Source organism: Lepidochelys olivacea (assembly GCF_965140295.1).
Source record: "Lepidochelys olivacea isolate rLepOli2 genome assembly, chromosome: 2".
Taxonomy (NCBI): Eukaryota; Metazoa; Chordata; order Testudines; family Cheloniidae; genus Lepidochelys; species Lepidochelys olivacea.
In genome coordinates this window covers 89,789,008-89,809,882 of record NC_140412.1, presented here as the reverse complement: position 1 = coordinate 89,809,882, position 20,875 = coordinate 89,789,008, and the positions used below count along the sequence as shown (strand labels likewise).

General features: G+C 40.8%; 1 protein-coding gene across 8 annotated transcripts in view; it reads left to right on the top strand.

Annotated features, from left to right (window-relative positions):
* The window catches only part of PPP4R1 (protein phosphatase 4 regulatory subunit 1), an 87,329-nt gene extending 71,805 nt beyond the window's left edge, over positions 1-15,524 (top strand). For all 8 annotated transcript variants that reach the window (XM_084618173.1, XM_084618174.1, XM_084618172.1 and 5 more), the window contains 9 exons: positions 2,573-2,748; positions 5,236-5,331; positions 6,788-6,973; positions 8,826-8,987; positions 9,458-9,558; positions 10,335-10,455; positions 10,582-10,716; positions 12,299-12,440; positions 14,413-15,524. In XM_084618173.1, the coding sequence (XP_084474299.1) occupies positions 2,573-2,748; positions 5,236-5,331; positions 6,788-6,973; positions 8,826-8,987; positions 9,458-9,558; positions 10,335-10,455; positions 10,582-10,716; positions 12,299-12,440; positions 14,413-14,576 (1,283 nt within the window). In that variant the 3' untranslated portion in view covers positions 14,577-15,524. The remainder of the gene's footprint in view (positions 1-2,572; positions 2,749-5,235; positions 5,332-6,787; positions 6,974-8,825; positions 8,988-9,457; positions 9,559-10,334; positions 10,456-10,581; positions 10,717-12,298; positions 12,441-14,412) is intronic.
* Positions 15,525-20,875: the final 5,351 nt, after the last annotated feature.

Here is a 20,875-nt window from a genome sequence, read left to right as displayed (position 1 = left end):
AATTTTTTTCTTCTGAGTTATTTATGTATTTTTCTGTAAACACACAAATTTGAAGTGTTGTGCATCTATATACATTATCTATTTAGAAAAAGACCCTTAATATTCCTTTAATTTTAACTGAAAATGAAAGGCCTATATTTTGATGTTGGTTCTGGTTGTGGGGGAGGAGAGGAAAGATAAGTTCTTTTAAATGTGCAGTGGGATAAAGTTCAGTTGAATTATTTCTTCAGTTTTTTTGCCTCACAAGAATTAACTCTCCTGAAAATCTGGAATAGCATTTCATGCCTAAATAGTCTGATAAGAGCTAGTAATCGCTTTCACTTTTTAATTTATAGTAGAAACTCATTCATTTTGTTTATCCATATATCTATTGTTTGTGCATTTAAAAAAACCAGGGGTCTTTCCCTCACTTCTCAGTAAAGAAGAAACAACTGAATACTACTGTGAGGTCTCTAATTATCAAATTCTCATTAATTTTACAAAGTTTACTGTAGATAACTTAATAGTGTTATATGAAATATGGTATTAATTAAAACTAAATTATACTTTCTAATGAACCTGATGCATTTCATGTACAGTATTAGTACTTTTTTGTTTACTTAGTAATTTGTAGTGGGCTTCCTTGTCAGTATGGATTACTACAATCCTACTGTAACTGTTTTCTTTCAAGTATTTTATTAAATGCTTGTCAGTTACAGAACTGGCTAGGCTACATAATGACCAAATCCTTACTCATTTGCTCCTGCTGTTCTTACCCCCATCTAGAGACCATCCCAGAGATAGAAGACCACAGTTCATGTTTGGCCTTCACATGTGATGTTACTTACCTGTCCCACACCATTGTGTGTGTCTCAGTTGTCTAGCTGTGTATTTAGTGTTTAATATTGTTCTGAGTTGTAATTCTGCTTTATGTAACAGTCCGTCATAATTGTAAAAAAAGGTTAGGTGTGCCATACAAATTAATCTGGCTTTTGATAAATTCTGGTGGCCTTATGTGAGTAAATTTATGTGCAAGGATAAATGAGACAAAATTCCAAGATGGGAGGTAGAGTGAGGCGGATGATAAAAACAGATGCAATTGTTTAATTTCAGAATGTGTACACAGTATTGGAGAGGCCTTGAAAAAAGGGTAGTAGAGTTTTAGCTCAAGCAAGTGTGCTGATTTGGACTGGAGAGCCACTTGCTCCTTCCCTGGAAGGGAGGGAAGAGGAGAGGAAGAGAGCAGCCCAATCACTGCTGCTTTGACAGGAGCAGAGAAGTGGGTGTGGAAGGCAAAGTAGAGCAATCCCTGAGCCGCTTGTTCCTTTCCAGGAAGGGAAGGTGATAGGCAGAGAGCAGAAAGGCAGGTGCTGCTGCTCTTTGAGGAAGGAAAGGAGAGAAGCAGGGAAACACCAGATAGTACTGGCTTCATGTCAAGAGAAGGGGAATGAGGAGCCAAGTGGACTATACGGAGAAGAGTTGCTGGGAGGCCAAGCATCTTTTGTGTATCCTGCAGTCCTAGAGTGTCTGTGCAAAGAAATAGAGGGCCCAGTAGTTTCCTTGGAGTAGAAGTTGTAATTCCCTTCATTTGGAGTAGAAGTAGAGCCCGGAATTCATCAATAAGATTGGGGAGGTATGAGAGAGAGAGAGAGAGACAGAATTAATTAATTTGTGGTGGGGAGACTAGTGGCAAGAAGGGCCAGGTGGAGTGAAATTTCATATTTCATTTTTATCTGTTTTCAGAGTTTGATCAAAAATTTCTAAGTCCTGACTGAGACTTACAATTGTCACAGAATAACCTACTCTCTCTCATGCTGCGTCTGCATTTCCAGAAGAGTTGCTTTGTTCAGAATTAGTTCAGCATAATGGGACCAGTCAACCTTCTAGCAATTTGCAGCGTGGGAGCATCTGAATGTGTATTTTCCAGGACCCCAGACCTACCGTTATATTCTCAGTTGGAAGATTTAGCAGTCCTGCTCTCCACTTAGATTTACAGGGATGCAGCTAACTGCACTTTTGCAACTCATTCATTTAGTCCCCAAAAATATGTTCCGCTGATCTCATAAAATTTAAAAGTACAACTTTTTAAATCAGTCAATAATAGTTTAAAAACTAAAGTCAAACCTATTCCCACCCTTTACTTGCCGTATTCTTTTAACTATAATTGCCAATAAACTGTTGTGTGTGTTCTGCCTGTTACAGATTGTGTACACATCTGTTTATTTACCTAGCCTCAACATAAGTAGTTTGTCACATTTTTGTAAAAGATACTTCTATAAAGATACTGTTGCCTCCGCAGCCTCTTGTTCTTGGGTTTCCTGCCTCCTACACAGATACTCCTTTAGCTCCAGTGCTGTTTTCGCCTTCTGAGGCAATGGAGGCCAACATGAGACTCCCTCACCTACCATCCTCGCTGGTTTCCTCTATTGCGGGACTTACTAACCATTGATAATCTGAGTAGGAAACTTTCAGCTTCCCTCTTTGGCTAGTCCATAAATTAAAAGTTATTTTTCAAAGGTAGTTGCCATCAGCAATGTTGTTGCTGTGTAACTGTTCTTTCCACTTCCATTAACGTGTTTCACTTTGCATACAGCACAAGTGGAGGTGTTGTCTGCTGCACTCCGAGCCTCCAGTTTGGACCCTCAGGAAGAGACAACAGCAGGCATTGGCAAGGGAATGGACTCTCAAAATGAACTGAGCATCAAAGACCAACTGAATTATAAACTAATTCACGATGATACTGTGTCTTTAATTAGCGACACTGTTGAGGTAAGAGACATGGCTGTATTTGGCATACAAACAGTTTGATTCAGAAATACAGGGCTACAGTCAGAGAGAGAGCTGTATTTTGCACTCTTGCAGCAATCATAGCTAAACTGTTCCCACTTTAGGCTGAAATGATGCCAAGTTTTGTTTGCTAATTTTGCAGCTCTGCCTAGTGCATAAAGTAAAGTTTATCCTCACAACGTTCTGTATTTGTACATCTGAATCATTTGAGGACTTGAAGTTAAACCTTCAGTCCTGACTAATGGTCACTTTCAACTAACTGTGTTACTATAGTTTGCTGCAGTAAAATAGTCTTACTGGAAACAATGCCCTTCTTAAAATAAGTTAACTGTTCCTTTTTCTGTTTGGAGAGAGAGATACATTTTGTTTATGGTGGAAACATTTTACTGCAGCAGGCAACACACTTTTCTGACCAGGAGACAATCAGGACTTGAGGCCATGTTGCAGTGGACCACTGGCAATATCTGGTCTCTGGAGAATGAAGGCGGGTACTACCACTCAATATCATTTTGAGTTTTTACTTGTGGCTCTTCTTTCCGTTTTTTCCCCATCCAATCAAACAAAAGCATTTAGTACTGGTTTTCTGTTCTTCATTATGTGTTGTGGCAAAAATGTTGTGACTTCTCCACTCCACTTGGAGGCACAAGTGTGATGGTCTTTGAAACTCCAGTGCTATAGAAGAATAATAAAATCTTGATGCAACCCTCATGGATTGTTGCTTGCCAGTTGGCACTGCAAATAGTTTTCAGATTATACTCTGCTGCCATTAACCTGCTACAGTTGACAGCATTGCTCACTGTGTTGATAAGAAGCTCCTTACATACATTTGTATATGTGTAAAATCTGACTCTTTAAATTTGGATTGTCTGATGGAAGATGCACAGATTGCCCTCCTTCCAAAATCTTAGCGATACAACCATGACCTAGATATTGATGTACCCTGCAAGCTCTCTTTTATTATGAAGTTCTTATCTTTTTAAAGTGAAGTTATGTTTTGAAAAGTACCTAGGTAAAAATGGCACCTCTGTCAAAATAAAGGGGGGATCTGTCAGGTGTTCTTTGCCCCTGGCCTGAGGTATTGGTGACCTGATACACCCTGCCTAGGGAAAACCCACTCAGGACTATGAACCAAGAAAACTTAATCCTCCAATGGTGTAAACTGGGCAGAAGGGGACACTAACCAATCAGGAGCCAGCAGGCAAGTTCAGAAGGTTTGCCTGCTTCTTCCCAGGGGGGTGATGGGTGGAGCTAGGACCGGAGGGGAGTTCCTCTGTCCTAACCCCAGTGAGCCTTGCATTGCATCAGTGGCCAGACAGACTGGGGTTGACACCACCCCTTGTCTGAATGGACCATCACTAAGATGCGTTATCTCCTGGTGACTAATGTCTACTCCAAGACCATAAACCATACTTTCAATATAAATATATACATCTCTCAATGATTATGAATCTTGACAAGTTCAAGTTACAAGCTTTATGTAGATCCTTAAATGTTATTCTTTATGGATAAATATCCTGTAGGACATGTTTGGTGTAGTGAGTTTGTCAGGTCTGAGGTTAGCGATGTTCGCAAAGAGCAAGAGTCTCTTTGCCAAGGGGTCTCTGTGTCTCACCCACCTTATAGTAATTTCATCAAATACCATATTTCCATACTTTGCTTTTGAAAATGTCATGTCGGACTGTGTCAAAAGCCTTCCTAAAGTCAACCACTCGGTCAGTAACCTTGTCAAAGGAGGAAGTTAGGTTAGTTTGGCATGATTTGTTCTTGACAGATCCATGCTGGCTATTTCTTATAACTGTATTATCGTCTAGGTGCTTACAAATTGTTTAATAGTTTTTTCCAGTGTCTTTCCAGGTATCGAAGTTAGGATGACAGGTCTATGCTTCCCCAGGTCCTCTTTGTTCCCCTTTTTAAAGATAGTTACTGTGTTTGCCCTTCTCCAGTCCTCTGGGACCGTACCCGTCCTTCGTGAGTTCTCAAAGATAACTGTTAATGGTTCTGAGTTGCTTAAGTACTCTAGGATGAATTTCATCAGACCCTGCTTACTTGAATACATCTAATTTGTGTAAATATTCTTTATCCTCTTCTTTCCCTATTTTAGTTCCTTCCCCTTTCTTGAGAGAACACCACGTGACAGGAGTCATTGCTTATTGCATTAATGGAAGGCACTCCAGATAATACGGTGGTGGGCAAGGTGTAAGAATCTGTGTAGAATAGAATATGATTTAATTATAGCACCTCAAGCATCTTTATTATTTTGAATCTAAATAAATAAAAGTTGTCCAATAAGATTTTTCTGTTAATTTGGGCTACAGCAAGGATATGCTGAAAATAAAAATACATCTCTGGAATCTTGAAGAAAATACCCACAATGTGAGGCAACCTTTCATGGTATTTAAATTCAGTGTGTGCGTGTAATTCTTCAATGTCCCATTTTGTAAGAGACCTTTTTTCCCCCCCCATATGCAGAACATAGATTCCACTCTCCGCTATATTCATAATGATTCAGACTTGAGCACCAATAGTAGTTTCAGCCCTGAAGAGGAAAGAAAGTCCAAAGTACAGGTAAATGAGAATTTTTTTCCCCTTGTAATTCTGATTAAATTGAAACTTTATAGACAGGAGATGATGGAAGGTTCACCTTTAGTTATGTAGTCCATTGGCCCACTTTGCTGTAGTTATTTTCAGAGGATGTGAAAGCCTCATTAGTAGGTCACTGTATAATCCAGCCTTGAGTTGCTGCAGTGACAGTGGTTATATTGGCAGTTTATTCTGCTGTAATTGACCATTCCAGTCTTTTTTAAAGGAAGTAGTGTAGCTTTGACGGAAGAGCTGTTAGTCAAGACTCCCAAGCTATTTATTTTATTTTTTCCTTTGTCACTGACTTGCTGTACAGCTTCAGTGACTTATTCACAGAGCCAGTTGAAAATTTTCCATTAAGACTGTTTTTCAGGGAAAAGCTGTTTTTTTAATTGAACAGAATTTTTCACAAAAAGTGTGTTGTCCATTGAAAACTTTGACTTTAGCAGAAAAAAAAACAAATTTAGATTTGGTACCAAATGAATTATTTTGGCTTAATTTGGTGTTAAACTATATCTTCTTGAACCACTGATGGGAGTTGTAGTGTGGGAATCTCATCCGTTCATACTTCTCTATGGGCTGGGTTCTGTCTCTCCCATGAAGCACTGCAGCAGTTCAGCAAGGGGGGAGAATGTGCTGCATCATGGGAGAAGTAGTTCCAGGCAAGGAGCCCAGCCCATAGAGAGAATCAGGGCATGAGGCACCCAAATGCCATTCCTATGAGGCACTTCAGCAGCTCAGGCAGGCACAGTTTAATATTGAACTGACCCAAAATGAAACATTTAAATTTAGTCTTCATTTTTTGCCATATGGTAAAAATTTTCTGCAAGGTGGGGAAAAACATGTACTGACAAGCATTAGTCACTTATTTTTATGTATTTTATGTATTCATTAAACAGGCATAAAGTTTGCCAGTCTCACAGGATATTGAGTTTGTAATGTTTGTAAGAGTGTTGAGCAATGCTATAGAAGTCTAAGTTAAATGGTTTCTTCTTAAGTTTCAAACAATGCTCCTACTGTGTTTTGGTAGTGTGAAAGTGATCCACCTGTTCATCCTTGTTACTTCATAGAATATCAGAATCATAGAATATCAGGGTTGGAAGGGACCCCAGAAGGTCATCTAGTCCAACCCCCAACTTCAGTCTGGGTATTTACAAGGACTAATAATACCTTCTCAATTATTTTGTTTCTGTATTAATATTGCTTAAGTAACCTTAACATTTGCTTAAAATATCAACTTTAAACAACTAAAGTTAGTCTGATTTTTGTATATGGTACTTTTATGAATTATTATATTTACATTCTTAATCTTTAAGCATTTTTTGTCCTTTATTATGAGGTGAGAAAAATTCTCTCTCTTAATATGTAACCTAGTTTTATATAGTAGGTTGTATGGAAAATACCTGAAAATGTGGCAAACTAAGGCTTGCTCTCTCTCTAGGATGTTGTACCTCAAGCCTTGTTGGATCAATATTTATCCATGACTGATCCTTCTCGTGCACAAACGGTTGATACTGAGATTGCTAAACATTGTGCGTATAGCCTGCCAGGTGTGGCACTTACGTTAGGTAGACAGAACTGGCACTGTCTGAAAGACACCTATGAGACACTAGCATCTGATATGCAGGTATGTTAAAGCATTTAAACTCAATCAGCTTTGAAAACAAATTGTATATACACTTTTATAACTGTTTCTGTATAATGGGCATTTTTGAATTTATGGTTTTCATATCGTATCACTGGTGTTGGTAATTTAGTAGGTGATGCTCTTCCTCTGAGTAATAGTTTGACCAGTGTCCCAGAACAATGCTTGAGCACCATGTGAGGTGCTCAGATACTACGGTAATGGGGACTATATAAATACCTAGAATAGAGGCATAAATGTTGCTGAGCCTGTCACCTTGTGGGTAGATGAGAAACCAGACGTCTTGATCACTTCAGGTTGCTACAGTTCTTGTGGCACTTTTAATGAGAATAGGGGTATCCACTTTGATGCACTGGCCAGTTCCTGAAAGTTAGTCATAAACGATTAACAGTATTGCAGTATCATTGGTGTGTTAAAAACAAATGTTAAAATATTGGAAATGGCTGTTGCTTTCTTCTCTGTTCCTGTTTGCTGCTAAGGAAGCAGTTTTCAGTGTATGGATCATTTTATTTTGTTTTAATGTTTTTGTTTTGTTTGTTTTATTTTTAATTTTCCACTCTTTCCTGTCTTTTTCAAAGACATGCTTCCTTTTTGAAGTAGTGATTCTTGATCCACTTCACCCTCATAAACTAATTCACTGATGTATCAGAGCAAAAACTCACTGACCTATATTGTTCGTTTATACGATACATTCCCAATTTTACGATTATTCAGATAATCAAGAGGGCTCTATTTTCCGAACCATCGCATTACCTGAATCCCTTCCTTGTCCCCAACATGAGATACGTGCTGCAGAGAGCATATAGTTCATGTATCTCATAATGGGGGACAAGGAAGGGATTCAGGTAATGCAGAGCTTTGATAACAGGATTTTTAATAAACTGGAGAATATTGTATATAGTATCAGTCACATTTCCCAAAGTGCTTTACAGTAAGGTAAAAAAAAATTAGCGCACACGTAATCAGTAAAGAAACTAAAAATAAATAAATAAATATTGCTAAGTTTGCAGTTTGTTTAAAATTACTTTGACAGTCTGCCACAAGAATAATGTGGGAGAAAACTGCATCACTAAAATAGGATTAAGTCTGCAAAGATCTCATTTGGTAGTTGGAAAGTGCTGGTTAGAGGGGGAAAATAAGGTTAAATAACAATACTTATTTTTTATATAATTGAAAATACATTATCCATTTGAACAATGTGTCATGTTCCCTCCCTCTTCTCTTCTTCCCCCCCCGCCCAAAAAAAAAAAAAAAAGACCACATAGACCTAACACCTCTTAATTGGACCAGTGCTTGTGCCAAGATGTTTCTTGGAACAAAATATTTGATACTGTGTGTGGATGTCAGATGTTGGCTTCCCTGAGAGGGAAAGTCTCATGTAACTCTGGAGTTACAGTTTCCAATCAAAGTATATCAGAGTACCTTCTTTCTTCTTCTGCTTTGTAAAGTACAGATTACAGAAGCCAGAGAGGAACAAGAACTATAACATTCAATATGCATAAGAAAAAATTGAAGCAGGAAGAGAACTGCAAAAGTGTTGATATCCAACATAATTTTTGTTTTGCTTCTGCTAATTAAGAACACAATAATTTTGTTACTTGTTAAGTTCCTGGATATGCAGATGGAACAAATGATCCTTGAACAATCCCATTCATGTCTTGTTTTTCGCTTTTGAAAAAAATGAGTTCTGTTTTACTGAAAGAAATGAGTGAATTAAGTGGTTGTACTGAGGATTGCAATATTAATGTTGAACAATATAAGAAAACTAATCCTAATGTTAAAACTGTTGTTTGGGGATAATTTATTAATAAATGCATTTGTATTTTTTTTGCAGTGGAAAGTTCGAAGGACATTAGCATTCTCTATACATGAGCTTGCAGTTATCCTGGGAGATCAACTCACAGCTGGAGACTTGGTTCCAGTCTTCAATGGATTTTTAAAGGATCTAGATGAAGTCAGGATAGGTGTCCTTAAACACTTGCATGATTTTCTAAAGGTACATTTCATGTTTATTTCACTTTGAACCATAATATATTATGCCTATCATCCACTTGTTTTCCCTGTGTCCATAGATTTCACTAGTATAATCCCTTACAGTAGTCCAGCCAAATGCTTATATGGTACCAGAGAAGGTGTTGCAAAAGCTGTATGAAGCTAATACTTTTCCTTCTCTGAGCCAGTTGAAGACGTAGCAGTTATTTACCACTTACTCTTTGTTATTATTAATTAAAGTATATACAGCATAAAATGTTGTTAAGAATACCCCATTAACTTTGCTGATTTTCTTGCAAGTCACAGCAAAATTTTACCCACAATGTTTTACAAGCATTATACTGTATATATCAAAGGATGCTTTTTTAATCCAAGTAGGTGTTTTATGATAGACATTTTGTTCATATTCCATCCATTCACATTAAGTGCTTGCAATCTGCACGGTTCTGATTAAATTTATATTTATTGTTTCAGCTTCTTCATCTTGACAAAAGACGAGAATATCTTTATCAGCTCCAGGAATTCTTAGTGACCGATAACAGCAGGAATTGGCGTTTTCGATATGAGCTGGCAGAGTATGTTCATGAGGTTTTGGTTTGGATTTGGATATTTTTTCTGCTATGTGGATTTTAATGTTTTCAGTTCATCGATCAATTAATCAAATTCACGAACTATTTTATAGTGGCATTTTGACACATCTTCATGTGCTCATCTACATGAGCTCACGACTTCTACAACATATACTACTTATGTCTGTGACACACTAGTAATATCTACTAATAATTTTACTCCTTATAAACTATTTTTTAAATCCTCTTTAATGTAGAATGAAAAAATTAATTGAGCACTTCCACTCAGATTGTCCAACCAGTAATTATTTTAGTATGCTTGTGGGGGTGGGGAATGCCTTATACTTATTTTGATCAAATCTGTTCTACTCACTTTAATCTGAAAAGCTGTTGATCTTGTTATCTGTGCAACCAGCTTGGTCACACTGTAGCTTGCATGTACCTTGTAACATTGTTATTAGTTATACAATCTAATGAGTGCAAACTTTTTTATCTATTAATTTTCTTATCCCAGATTATTTTTGCACTCTTTTATTGATCTCACGTAGAATTAGGGTCATATTTACTGAATAAGTGGCAGATGACAGGGCTGGAATTATTCAATATTATGAGAGAAAACAATTAACATTTAGAATGGAAAATTTTCTTAGTGTATATGGATGGTTTGGTTTCTGTTATGTTAAATGGTAGGCAATGTTGTGTCAACTGTAATTTTCAAGGTTCAGGATACCTTTTTCATTTTTGATTTGTTCTGCTGTGTTATGCTTTGTTCTTTCTTTTAGGCAGCTGATCTTGCTTATAGACCTATACAGTGCCAGAGATGTTTATGACTATTTGCGCCCTATTGCCCTTAGCCTCTGTGCAGATAAGGTTTCCTCTGTTCGATGGATTTCCTACAAGCTGGTATGAGCTAAGAAACAAATTTTAATGTAAAATAATTTAAGTGAATCCAATATCTCAAACTTCTAAGTCATGGTTGGAAGTTGTTATTTTTGTATTTATGTACTGCTAACTTAACATTTCTTATAGGTTAGTGAAATGTTAAAGAAGCTGCATATGGCTTCAACATCAACTTTCGTGGTAGACCTCATGAACGAACTTGTTGAAAAATTCTGCAGATGCCCAAAGTGGTCCGGTCGGCAAACATTTGTCTTTATCTGCCAGGTAAGAGCTTTTATTTATGTATTTGTTTGGGAGAGGGTGGGCAGCTAACTTCCTTATGGATTCATCTGTATTTTCCTGAACAGTTCGTAGAAATCATTGCCAGAGAATCTTTCCTCTGTTGGGAGAAGATGGGGGGCACAATTCATGGCTTTCTTTGCTCAGCACCGCTCCATAGAAGACATCAGGAGATGCTGTAGAAATGGGGCACTTTCTTCCCTCCGCAGGAGAGTTTGATATATTACTTAGTTCCACAGTCACTCTTGCCGTCTAAATTCCCATGTTGCATACCACTGAAGTTCAGTATGCAAACTTCATGTCTTCTCCTCAGTATGTTCAGAGGATCAAAGTATGGTGTTGATGTAAAACAACAACAAAAAAAGTGACAGTAAAAAACTAGTCTGAATAACACCTAGGATACCTGAGTTTGGGAATAACCTTCAGCCGCTTGTTCCAAGGACCGGTATGAAGTGAGCACCCTCTAGTGGTGAGTGATACAGTGCTGGCAGCTGCTTACCATTTACTGAATGATCTATTCAGGCAGCAAGGGCAAGTAGTTGTCATTTCCCACACACCCAGCTAGCATAGGTTGTTCAGAAACTGACAGAAATACCATCAAGGAAAACAAGCTGGTCTGAGCTGTGGAGGAGGAGTAGACCCCAGGTACATCTGGGGTGGCCAGTGATGGCAAAGGAGCAATCGCTCTGCCATGTGGGAAAGGGTTCCCAGAGTATGGCCCAGAAGGGATATCCACTCCCTGAGGTTTGATCTTATTTAAAGAAACTTCTGGAGATTTGGATCTGAGGGCTATTGGTAGTGTGCCCTTGTTTCCTCAGCTCCGTCCTTCCCCTCCCCGGAGCTGAGGAGAGAATTTGTCGGGATCTCTGTGAGGCAAGTCTCATGGAATTTCATGGGCCATCTCTGGTTTCCCAGTGAATTCTGCCAGCAAAGACTACCCACCTGGTTCTTAGTTCACTCCTGTTTTGTTTACTCAGCTAAATTTTGTGCTTAGTTGTTTGGTAGGGGGAGGATTACATATATGGATAAGTCTAAAAAAGAAAAGGAGTACTTGTGGCACCTTAGAGACTAACCAATTTATTTGAGCATGAGCTTTCGTGAGCTACAGCTCACTTCATCGGATGCATACCGTGGAAACTGCAGAGGACATTATATACACACAGAGATATAATGCTGTGTGTTATGACAGCTCTTTAAAATATGGGTTATGGTGCTTGAAATGGGCAGTACTTAGAAGGAAAACTGCAGCATAACATAACCCTATACTTACCACTGCATCTAATTACAGCAGTCTAAATCAGTAAGAATTTCTAAATAATCTAAGTTTTTCTCAAACCTTTATTCTGCTTTATAAGGCCTCGCCTCCTACTGGGAAGTACAGTGCCCTGTATCTGTAAAGCATCTTGAGATCTGTAGATAGAAAGTGCTCTATGAATGCTAAATATTCTTATATGTTGATTATTATTCAGTTGGTAGGATCCGTGAATGCTCATTGTGGTCTGTATTTGTTTTTAGCTCTCTCTTTATGGGGAGAAATCTAATGCAGTTGCTTCGTTCTGTTTGACAGACTGTCATTGAAGATGACTGCCTCCCAATGGACCAATTTGCTGTGCAACTACTGCCTCATTTACTACACTTGGCATCCGATAGGGTTCCAAATGTTAGAGTACTACTTGCAAAAACTTTAAGGCAAACCCTTTTAGAGAAAGGTTGGTGCTACTGGAGTTCAGAATGTCTTGTTTAATAGATGATGAATGTCAAAGATAACTATTGAATGTTTAACGTGTCTCCTTTTTTAGTTAGTTTGCTGTAGACAAGTGGAGAAAATAGCACCAGTGTGAGAAGTCACTTATGACATTGTACTCTCCTGAACCTTACCCCCAGGGGTGGCAAGGCTTAGCCTGGACTGACCTTTGAGGCCCTGATAGTACCTGCAAGCCTGTTGACAACATCACAACTTCTAGAGCTATTCTGTAATGTTGGAGAAATGGATGGATTCATTTTCCCCCTCTTAGCCCATTTTCCTTGACCAGTTTTCCCTAAATGGGCTAATTTTGGGAAATTAAGGATATTGCTCAGCCTGCATACTGGTGATTCACTGATGTGACGTAGAACAAATGTGTTGTGTTTGGTCTAAAAATTGATGCTGTATGCAATAAAGGCTGGGGATCAGAAAAACAGACTTCACTGCTAACCCTGTCTCTTGTCCCTCTGGGAGAGGAGAGGTGGCTAGTGCTGTTCTGTTTTCCTTTTGAGAGTGAAGGGAGAACCTTTCCAACATTTCAACAAGGGAACTGCTATTGTCAAACTGTAGACTTCCCTTAGGGAAAGCATCCCCAGTGCACAGCGGTGCCCAGAAAAAGCTAGCAATGTTAGGATGTTAAGAGTGGGGTGGAAAATAATACTGGAAATATTATGCCATTATATAAATCAGTGTTATTCTCTCATCTGGAATACTGTGTTCAGCTCTGGTCACCCTCATTTCAAAAAGACATAACAGAAATAGTTTAGAGGAGACAAATAGGACATGATAATTATGTAAAATAATGAACAATACAGAGGAGACCGTTTCAGCATTCCTATTTACCGTTTATCAATACAAGAACAAGGAGACAGCCAAATAAACTGAAGGGCATTACATTTAAAAATGATAAAAGAAGTAGAAAATTTTATGCAACACTTAATTAAGCTGTGGAACTCATGAATTCTTGTAACAGAGAGCCTTGCTGTAGTCAGAAAAGACATTTACGTGGATAATATTCATAGCTGATTTATAGTTTATTTGTATTATGGTTGCATCTAGAGGACCCAGCCCTGTTGTGTAGGCACTATACAAATGTATAACAGTCCCTATCTCACAGATCTTACAATCTAAGTATAAAACGAGAGACAGTGGATAGATTATTCAATTTAGATTTAAAAAATAAAATTAAAAGGTATATTAATTGGTGTACTTCTGGGAATAAATCAACCACAAACTGCTGTGGAAAGGGAAGATTTTTTAATACAATTGTATCATATAATTTTAAAAAAAACTGTCACATATTGGGGTTTCTTGCATACTGTTTATTCATATTACCATTTTTATTGTGTGGTAGCATCTGTCATTAGAATGGAATAGCATGGCAGTTTATTTGTATTACCTTCCATTAGAAATATAAACACATTGATTTTGGGACTCCTGTTCTTAGCAGGAGTTTTTCCCTTTGCACATGTTGTCTGCCACTTATTACACTGAAGGAATTTTAGGGGTCTTGTACTCCTATACCATGAGGACAACTATATTATACTTGAGTCCTCCAGCACATGTATTAATCACCCAGTATTTTGTTAGTTTGTGAATACATTTAAATTAATACATTATTTGCTTGCTTACAAGGATTGGGTGTGACTGTAGTTAGAGTAGATATTGCCCTAATATTTAATGTCATGAATCAGTATCTGCCTACAGCATAAGGATTAAACTAAAATATCCAAAAACTTTGATTTGTTAATACAGAATTTCAGTCTCACTGATAGCCTTTCCATATTAAAACAGAAGCCTCTGTTTGCCCTTGATGTAGAAGCGTGCTCATGTTTTTGAATATAACACTGTAGCATAGTAGCTGGGTTTTGCACCAAAATATAATATTGTTACTCTTATTTTTCTTATATATCTCGTGTATTCTCCATTATTTACAGAATATTTTCTGAATTCTGCCAATTCTCATCAAGAAGTTGTGGAACAGACAATTATGGCCCTTCAAATGGATGATGACAATGATGTCAAATATTTTGCAAGCATACACCCTGCCAGTACCAAAATTGCAGATGATGCCATGAGCACTGCTTCATCGACTTATTAAAAGAAGCTTCTGAATAGTACTATAATTTTAATCAAAAACAAACAAAACGCAAACTATCCTCAAATGCTCCTAAAATGGATGATTTAGGACAACCTCTTCCAAAGGAGGAGAGATCTCTTGCCGGACTTAACTACGGGTGGATGTTATCTAAACCTGATACCAGGGATGTTAAGAGTCAAGAAAAAGTAAACGTTACCTATCTCATCTTGACTTTAGAAAAACATTGCTCAGAGGATTATATTTGCCACTGAAGCCTTAAATCGTCTGTCTTCCTGAACAAATGAAACTTGAATTGGCAGAGCATTTTCATTGTAGAAGAGATGTGATTCCCAGAGACTTGCGTTGTTCCTCCTGAGGAGTTAACTTAGCAAGTTTTTTCCGTAGCAACTGATAGTTCAAATTCTTATAGCCAGAGAGGCAGATTTATATCCAGATGTAAGACCGCCAGTATTAGCTATAAAAGTTTTTATCCATGCAAAGAACCTGATTGTGTGCAGCTGGGCACATCCTTAAGTCTGAATAGTTTTGATGTGTGTAAATGGGGAACAGTAGAAATTTGGATGTCTCTTAAGGGCTCAGTGGTAACACTAAACTAGAATCTGATTTTAATCTTTAAATGCAGCATATTGCTGTACCCATTAGCTGAAAACTTTGCTGAGTACCTGTGTCCTAATTATTTTCATGCTGGTCATGACCTGAAGGAAATTTATTAGCACATGTACTTTAAGTCAGGTATTTTTAACTTGATCATGATCGGCTCTAAGGTGCAACTTTTTCTTCATATACTGTACATATCTGTGACCACTCTTGGGAGTGCTGCAGTCTTTAATCATGTTGTTTAAAAATGTTGTGATACAAGTTGTTCTCTACTTGTCCAAATAAAATTTATTAATAAGATTGAATACGTTGTGACCTTTTAAAGATATTAAAAGAACAATTTTGAAATGACTTCGTGTCCTTCCTTTTCTAGTTCTTGCATGGATTTCTGTAAATATCATTTATATTTGAAGGACTTTTTCCAGAGGGATTTTAATGTAAAACTTAAGATTTATATTTAGAAAAGAAATATACCACAACACAAAAATACAGTGGTCAAGTTAGCTTACAAAAGTACAGAAACACTTTTTTAAAAAATTGGTGAAATAATAGGGTGAGGAGTTCGTAAGTGAATCTTTATCAAGAATCTCTATACTCATTCTTGGGAGCTTATTGGCTCTCCTATCACCCAAATGCAGAATGACATCGTAGCTGTAGGGAACTTGGGCTATCACCTCAACCCAGATTTTCAGGGACCAGATTGATCAAAATTCCTTCATCTAGCTGAATACAATTTCTAGGGTTACTAAGAAATCCACTCTGTCCTTTGGATATCTACTCATTCTCCTCATAAAAAAGCTAACTTCAGTGACTGAGGAGATGAAATCTTCCCTTGTGTCTTTTATGGGACTTCTGCTTATAGCTCCTCTCTATAAGAGGGTTGGAGACTTTACATCAAATCTTAGGTTTTGGAGTACAAAACAGCAGCCTCCCCATAAAAAACCAAACACACAAACATATCTCATCGAGCTGCCATGAGCAAACTTAATTCCACTTCTCCTTCTCCTCCCAAAGCATCTTGACAGACATGGGGAGCAGTACAGTATTGCCATCCATTCCTGTCCACAGCTTGTTCCTCCATTAAGCCCAGTCTGGTTATGTCTCTGCATATGATGCCCTGCCATCTAGTTGATGGTCAGCCTCTAGGTCTGTCTGACCTTGGTTGCGTTTGCATTATTTTCTTTGGCATCCTGTCATCTGTTTTTGTTTTCTACAGTACTCCACCATTGTAATCTTTTTTGATTGCAGCCAGTTCTATACCCTGATATCTCACACTACTCGTTTTAACATCATTTGTCTTAAAATCATTCTACTTTACACCTGCCATCTTCCAAATAGCTCATCCCTACTGTCTCCAGCCACCTGTTTCAGTGAAACTACTTCCAGACTGTAGAGACACACTGTTAGTACACTCGTTTGCTAAATTTTCACTTTGGTACCAAACATAATGCTTTTTAGTCCATAATGTTATTAACTTCTGTGCAGCATATGTAGTTAAAACATGTCTCCTTTTAACCTCATCCTTGATGGAACCATTGGCACTGATCAAGCTTCCTTGATACTCTCACAAGATTTTACTTATTCTATGAGTTCACTGCTGCATTTCAACACTTTGATTGTCCTTTTTCCAAGGTACAACCAATGTAATGGCTATTCATGGGTATTAGAATATGACTGGACTGCCGGCGCCGTGGCAACCCCCAACTTAGTGGCCCTTCTGGACACCCTGGGCATATCATCGGAGCCAGGGACAGAACCAGGCGTCGAGGCCCAGATCTGCATTGGTATCGTCGGCGTCCTTCGTTCCTCCGCAGGCACTGCCAGCAGCGGCGCCACCAACGCCCCTCCCTTCGCCTGCAGTGCCGGCGACTGCAGTGGTGACCTCGGCACTGCCAGCATCAGCAACCTCGGCACTGACTACCTCGGCACCCATGATCTCGGTTCCGGCAGCCCTGGCACCGCAGGCTGCTGATGTGGCGGCACAGCAATACTGGGTGCCTCGTGACCCCATGGATGCGAGGGGAGTGAGCAGGGCTCATTGCCAGGACTTTCCTCCCCAGATGAGACCATGGCAGGGACATGGACAGCCCCGGCCTTGGAAGACAACAGGGTCCTACAACAGCTGCTGTGACGGGTGGCCCAGAACCTGGGGATCCAGGCAGAGGTGGTGGTAGAGGAGGCCGACCCTACTGTGCTGAGACCACAAAGACGGTCTGGTAGACCCCGGCCTCTTTGCCCCCTATGTCCAAGAGAAATGAAAGACGGTACTTTGTCCCCTCAAGGGCATATGAACACTTATATACCCACCCACCCCTCTGATTCCCCGGTGGTTGATGCAGCTAATCAGTGTGTGCAGCAGGGCTACCAGGGGCTCTCCGCTAAAAATAGGGATGGTAAAAAAACTAGACCTGTTTGTGAGGAAGGTCTACTCCACTGGTGGTCTGCAGCTCCGCATATTGAACCAGCAGGCCATCGTGAGCAGATACTTGTATAATACCTGCGGTGTGATGGCCAAGTTTGCAGCTGACGCAGGACTCCCCATGTGGAGTTCTCTGCACTGGTGGAGGAAGGGAAACTAATTTCACGAGCTTCCCTACAGGCTGTATTGGACAAGGCAGATGCTGCCTCCTGCGCAATGGCCACAGGGGTGGCAATGAGGAGGAGTTCCTGGTTGCAGGTCTCAGGTCTTCCCCACAAGGTCCAAAAGACCATTCAGGACCTTCCCTTTGAGCGTTCGGACCTCTTTTCCAACAAAACGGATAAAGGACTCCACAGTCTAACGGACTCGAGGGTGCCCCTCAAGTCCTTGGGCCTCCACACTCCTGCGACTCAGCACAGGCACTTTGAGCCACAGCCTTCCTCACGGTTCTACCAACCACAGAACTGGCAGGATGCTCCTCAGAGGAGGAATAGAAGCAGCAGAAAAAGACCGCACCAGTCCTCGGGCTCAGACACCCGAACATCAGAGCCCCCTTACAGTGTGTTCCATAAGGACAAACTTCAGCTCAGGACTCACCCGGCTTTTCTCCCAAAGGTTGTCGCCCAGTTTCACAACAACCAGGACATCTTCCTCCCTGTGTTCTACCCTAAGCCGTACTTGAGTGGCAGGGAGCAAAGACTTCACTCATTGCATGTCCGCAGAGCGCTAGCCTTCTACATCGAGAGAATGAAACCATTCTGAAAGTCCATCCAGTTATTCATGGCCGTGGCGGACAGAATGAAAGGTTTTCCTGTCTCCTTTCAATGTATCTCGTCATGCATTCGGGAGTGCTACAACTTGGCAAAGGTGCCTGCTCCTTCGATCACTGCGCACTCCACGAGGGCTCAGGCCTCTTCAACGGCGTTTCTGACATAGGTGCCTACCAAGGAAATCTGCAGAGCAGCGACATGGTCCTCCATACACATTCTCCCCATGCACTATGCGATCACCCAGCAGGCCAAAGACGATGCGACTTTCGGACGAGCAGTGCTCCAATCAGTGGATGAACTTGGACTTGTGAGTCACCTGATTAGAATTGACATGAACAAGCCCTCTAGGGTGACCAGATGTCCCGATTTTATAGGAACACTCCTGATTTTTGGGTCTTTTTCTTATATAGGCACCCATTACACTCCACCCCCGTCCCAATTTTTGACACCCTAAAGCAGTGCTTCTCAAGCTATCTGATGTGGGGGACTGGCATTTTTTTTTTCCAATGTGCACGCAAACGGGCAGCCGATGGTTCCGTGGACCACCACTTTGAGTAGCCCTGCCCTAAAGCACTCGAAGAAAAAACAGTTACTCACCTTCTCGTAACTGTTCTTTGAGATGTGTTGCTCATGTCCATTTCAATACCCACCCTTCTTCTCCTCGGTCGGAGTAGCAGGCAAGAAGGAACTGAGGGGTGGCGGGTTGGCAGGGTCCTGTATTGAGCACCATGAATGCACGACTCCAGGGGCCACCCAGACTGACCCTAAGGATACTGCGTGGGGGGAAATCATCTAGCTGTTGTGCATGCAGGGTGCACACACCTGCTTGGAATGGACATGAACACCACATCTCGAAGAACAACAGTTACTCACCTTCTCATAACCGTTTTTCCCTGCAGGCTGAGCTCCAGAGTTGATGCGGGGCTTGCGCATTGCCAGACTAATAGTCAACCAAACCTGTAAAGACTCCCCTGTCGGTAGAGGTGAGCGAGACGAAGCTCTAGAGCAGTGGTTCTCAGCCTCTTTATCATTGTGAGCCGTATATATGGCCTACAATATGTTACCTGGGCCACAGGTTTAGAACTACAGCGCCCCCCCCCTTTCTCCCCACAGACCTCGATGCCCAGCACCTTCTGGCCAGAGACTCCTCCACAGGAGTGGAGCCCTGGGTGAGGGGCCGGGTGGCAGGGACCCCAGACCATGCTGGGTGGGGCTGGCCAGCAGCCCTGACCCTGAACCTGGCCATGCAGCAGCCCAGACCTCAATGCTGTGGGGTTGGCCGGCAGCCCTGAAGCTGCCCCCGGACCTCGACCTCATGTGGCAGCCCTCAGACTCCACAGGGCCGGCCAGCCAGCAGCCCCTGCCACACGTGGCCGAGCATCTGGGAACCTGGACGCCACCGTGTGGCCTGGTGGCCTTTAGCACACAGTTGGGCTGCTGCTGTGTGCTAATTGGGCCACATGCAGCTCGCTGGCCACAAGTTGAGAACTGCTGATCTAGAGGATGCCCATGACATACAGGCAGCTTCCTCCCCTTTTGTCTGGCAATCTACCTATAAACAACCATAGCCTCCAAAAGGCAAAAAGAAAGAGAAACCTGTGAGACTGAGGTGTAGGATACTGCATACAATCCAGACTCGATGCTGCTTCAGCTATCAGAAGGGAGGTGAGCTGAGGTTGGAGCCACTCTCCCTTTTTAAAGCCTCCAGCCTGGAATGAAGCAGGGGTGACAGATGCTGCACATCAGAAGAATCAGTGGCTCGCAGTGCAGCTACCTTGGTCCCACAAGTGAGAATAGGCAGAGGCTGCTCAATGAAGAAGTGGAGGTTTCTACTAAAATCTCATTTCCTTTTGATATAACCTATTTGCAAAGCAGAAATGTGGATTCCCTAAGATGAGCTATACAAGTCCCAGAAAACCCATTGGGACTTCCTCTCCAGCCCATTACAGGTACAGACACGGGAGGCAAACTGAGCCCTTCTTTTTTTGGTCCTCTTTGTTACTGCAGCCTACAGATAATAGAAAGTTTGGTTTATTTTCTCTGAACCTTTGTCATCTCAGTGATTATTTATAAGCTGATCAAGGCTCTTGAACTGGTGTACTATCATTTTGTGTAGTAAAGATTAGCACCTGCCCTAGTTTTCTCTGCTACTGGTGATCTGGCAATGATTGCTTTTCTTCCAACCAGGTGAGTAAGGATGGTGTTCTCCTTCCCCTTCCTTTATGTCGCAACTCAGCTTTCAGTAGATTGTTAAAGAGCCAATTGTTTTAGATCCTGACCTCTTGTACTGCAATACGGAAGGTAGCTTAGCCTGAGCTATTTAAAGCAGCTCCCACCACTGTTCGGGCTCTACCAGCTATGGGCCTGGTGGGGCGGGGGGGGGGTCTTCCCTGGTGAAAAGTGGGAGGGCCATGGCCCCCTGACTCTCCCTGTTCCTGTACCACTGGGTTAAAGCAAGCAGGAGTGTGCAACTCCCTCTCCCCTTCTAACCTGCTAGCTTCCCTGGTTGTGAG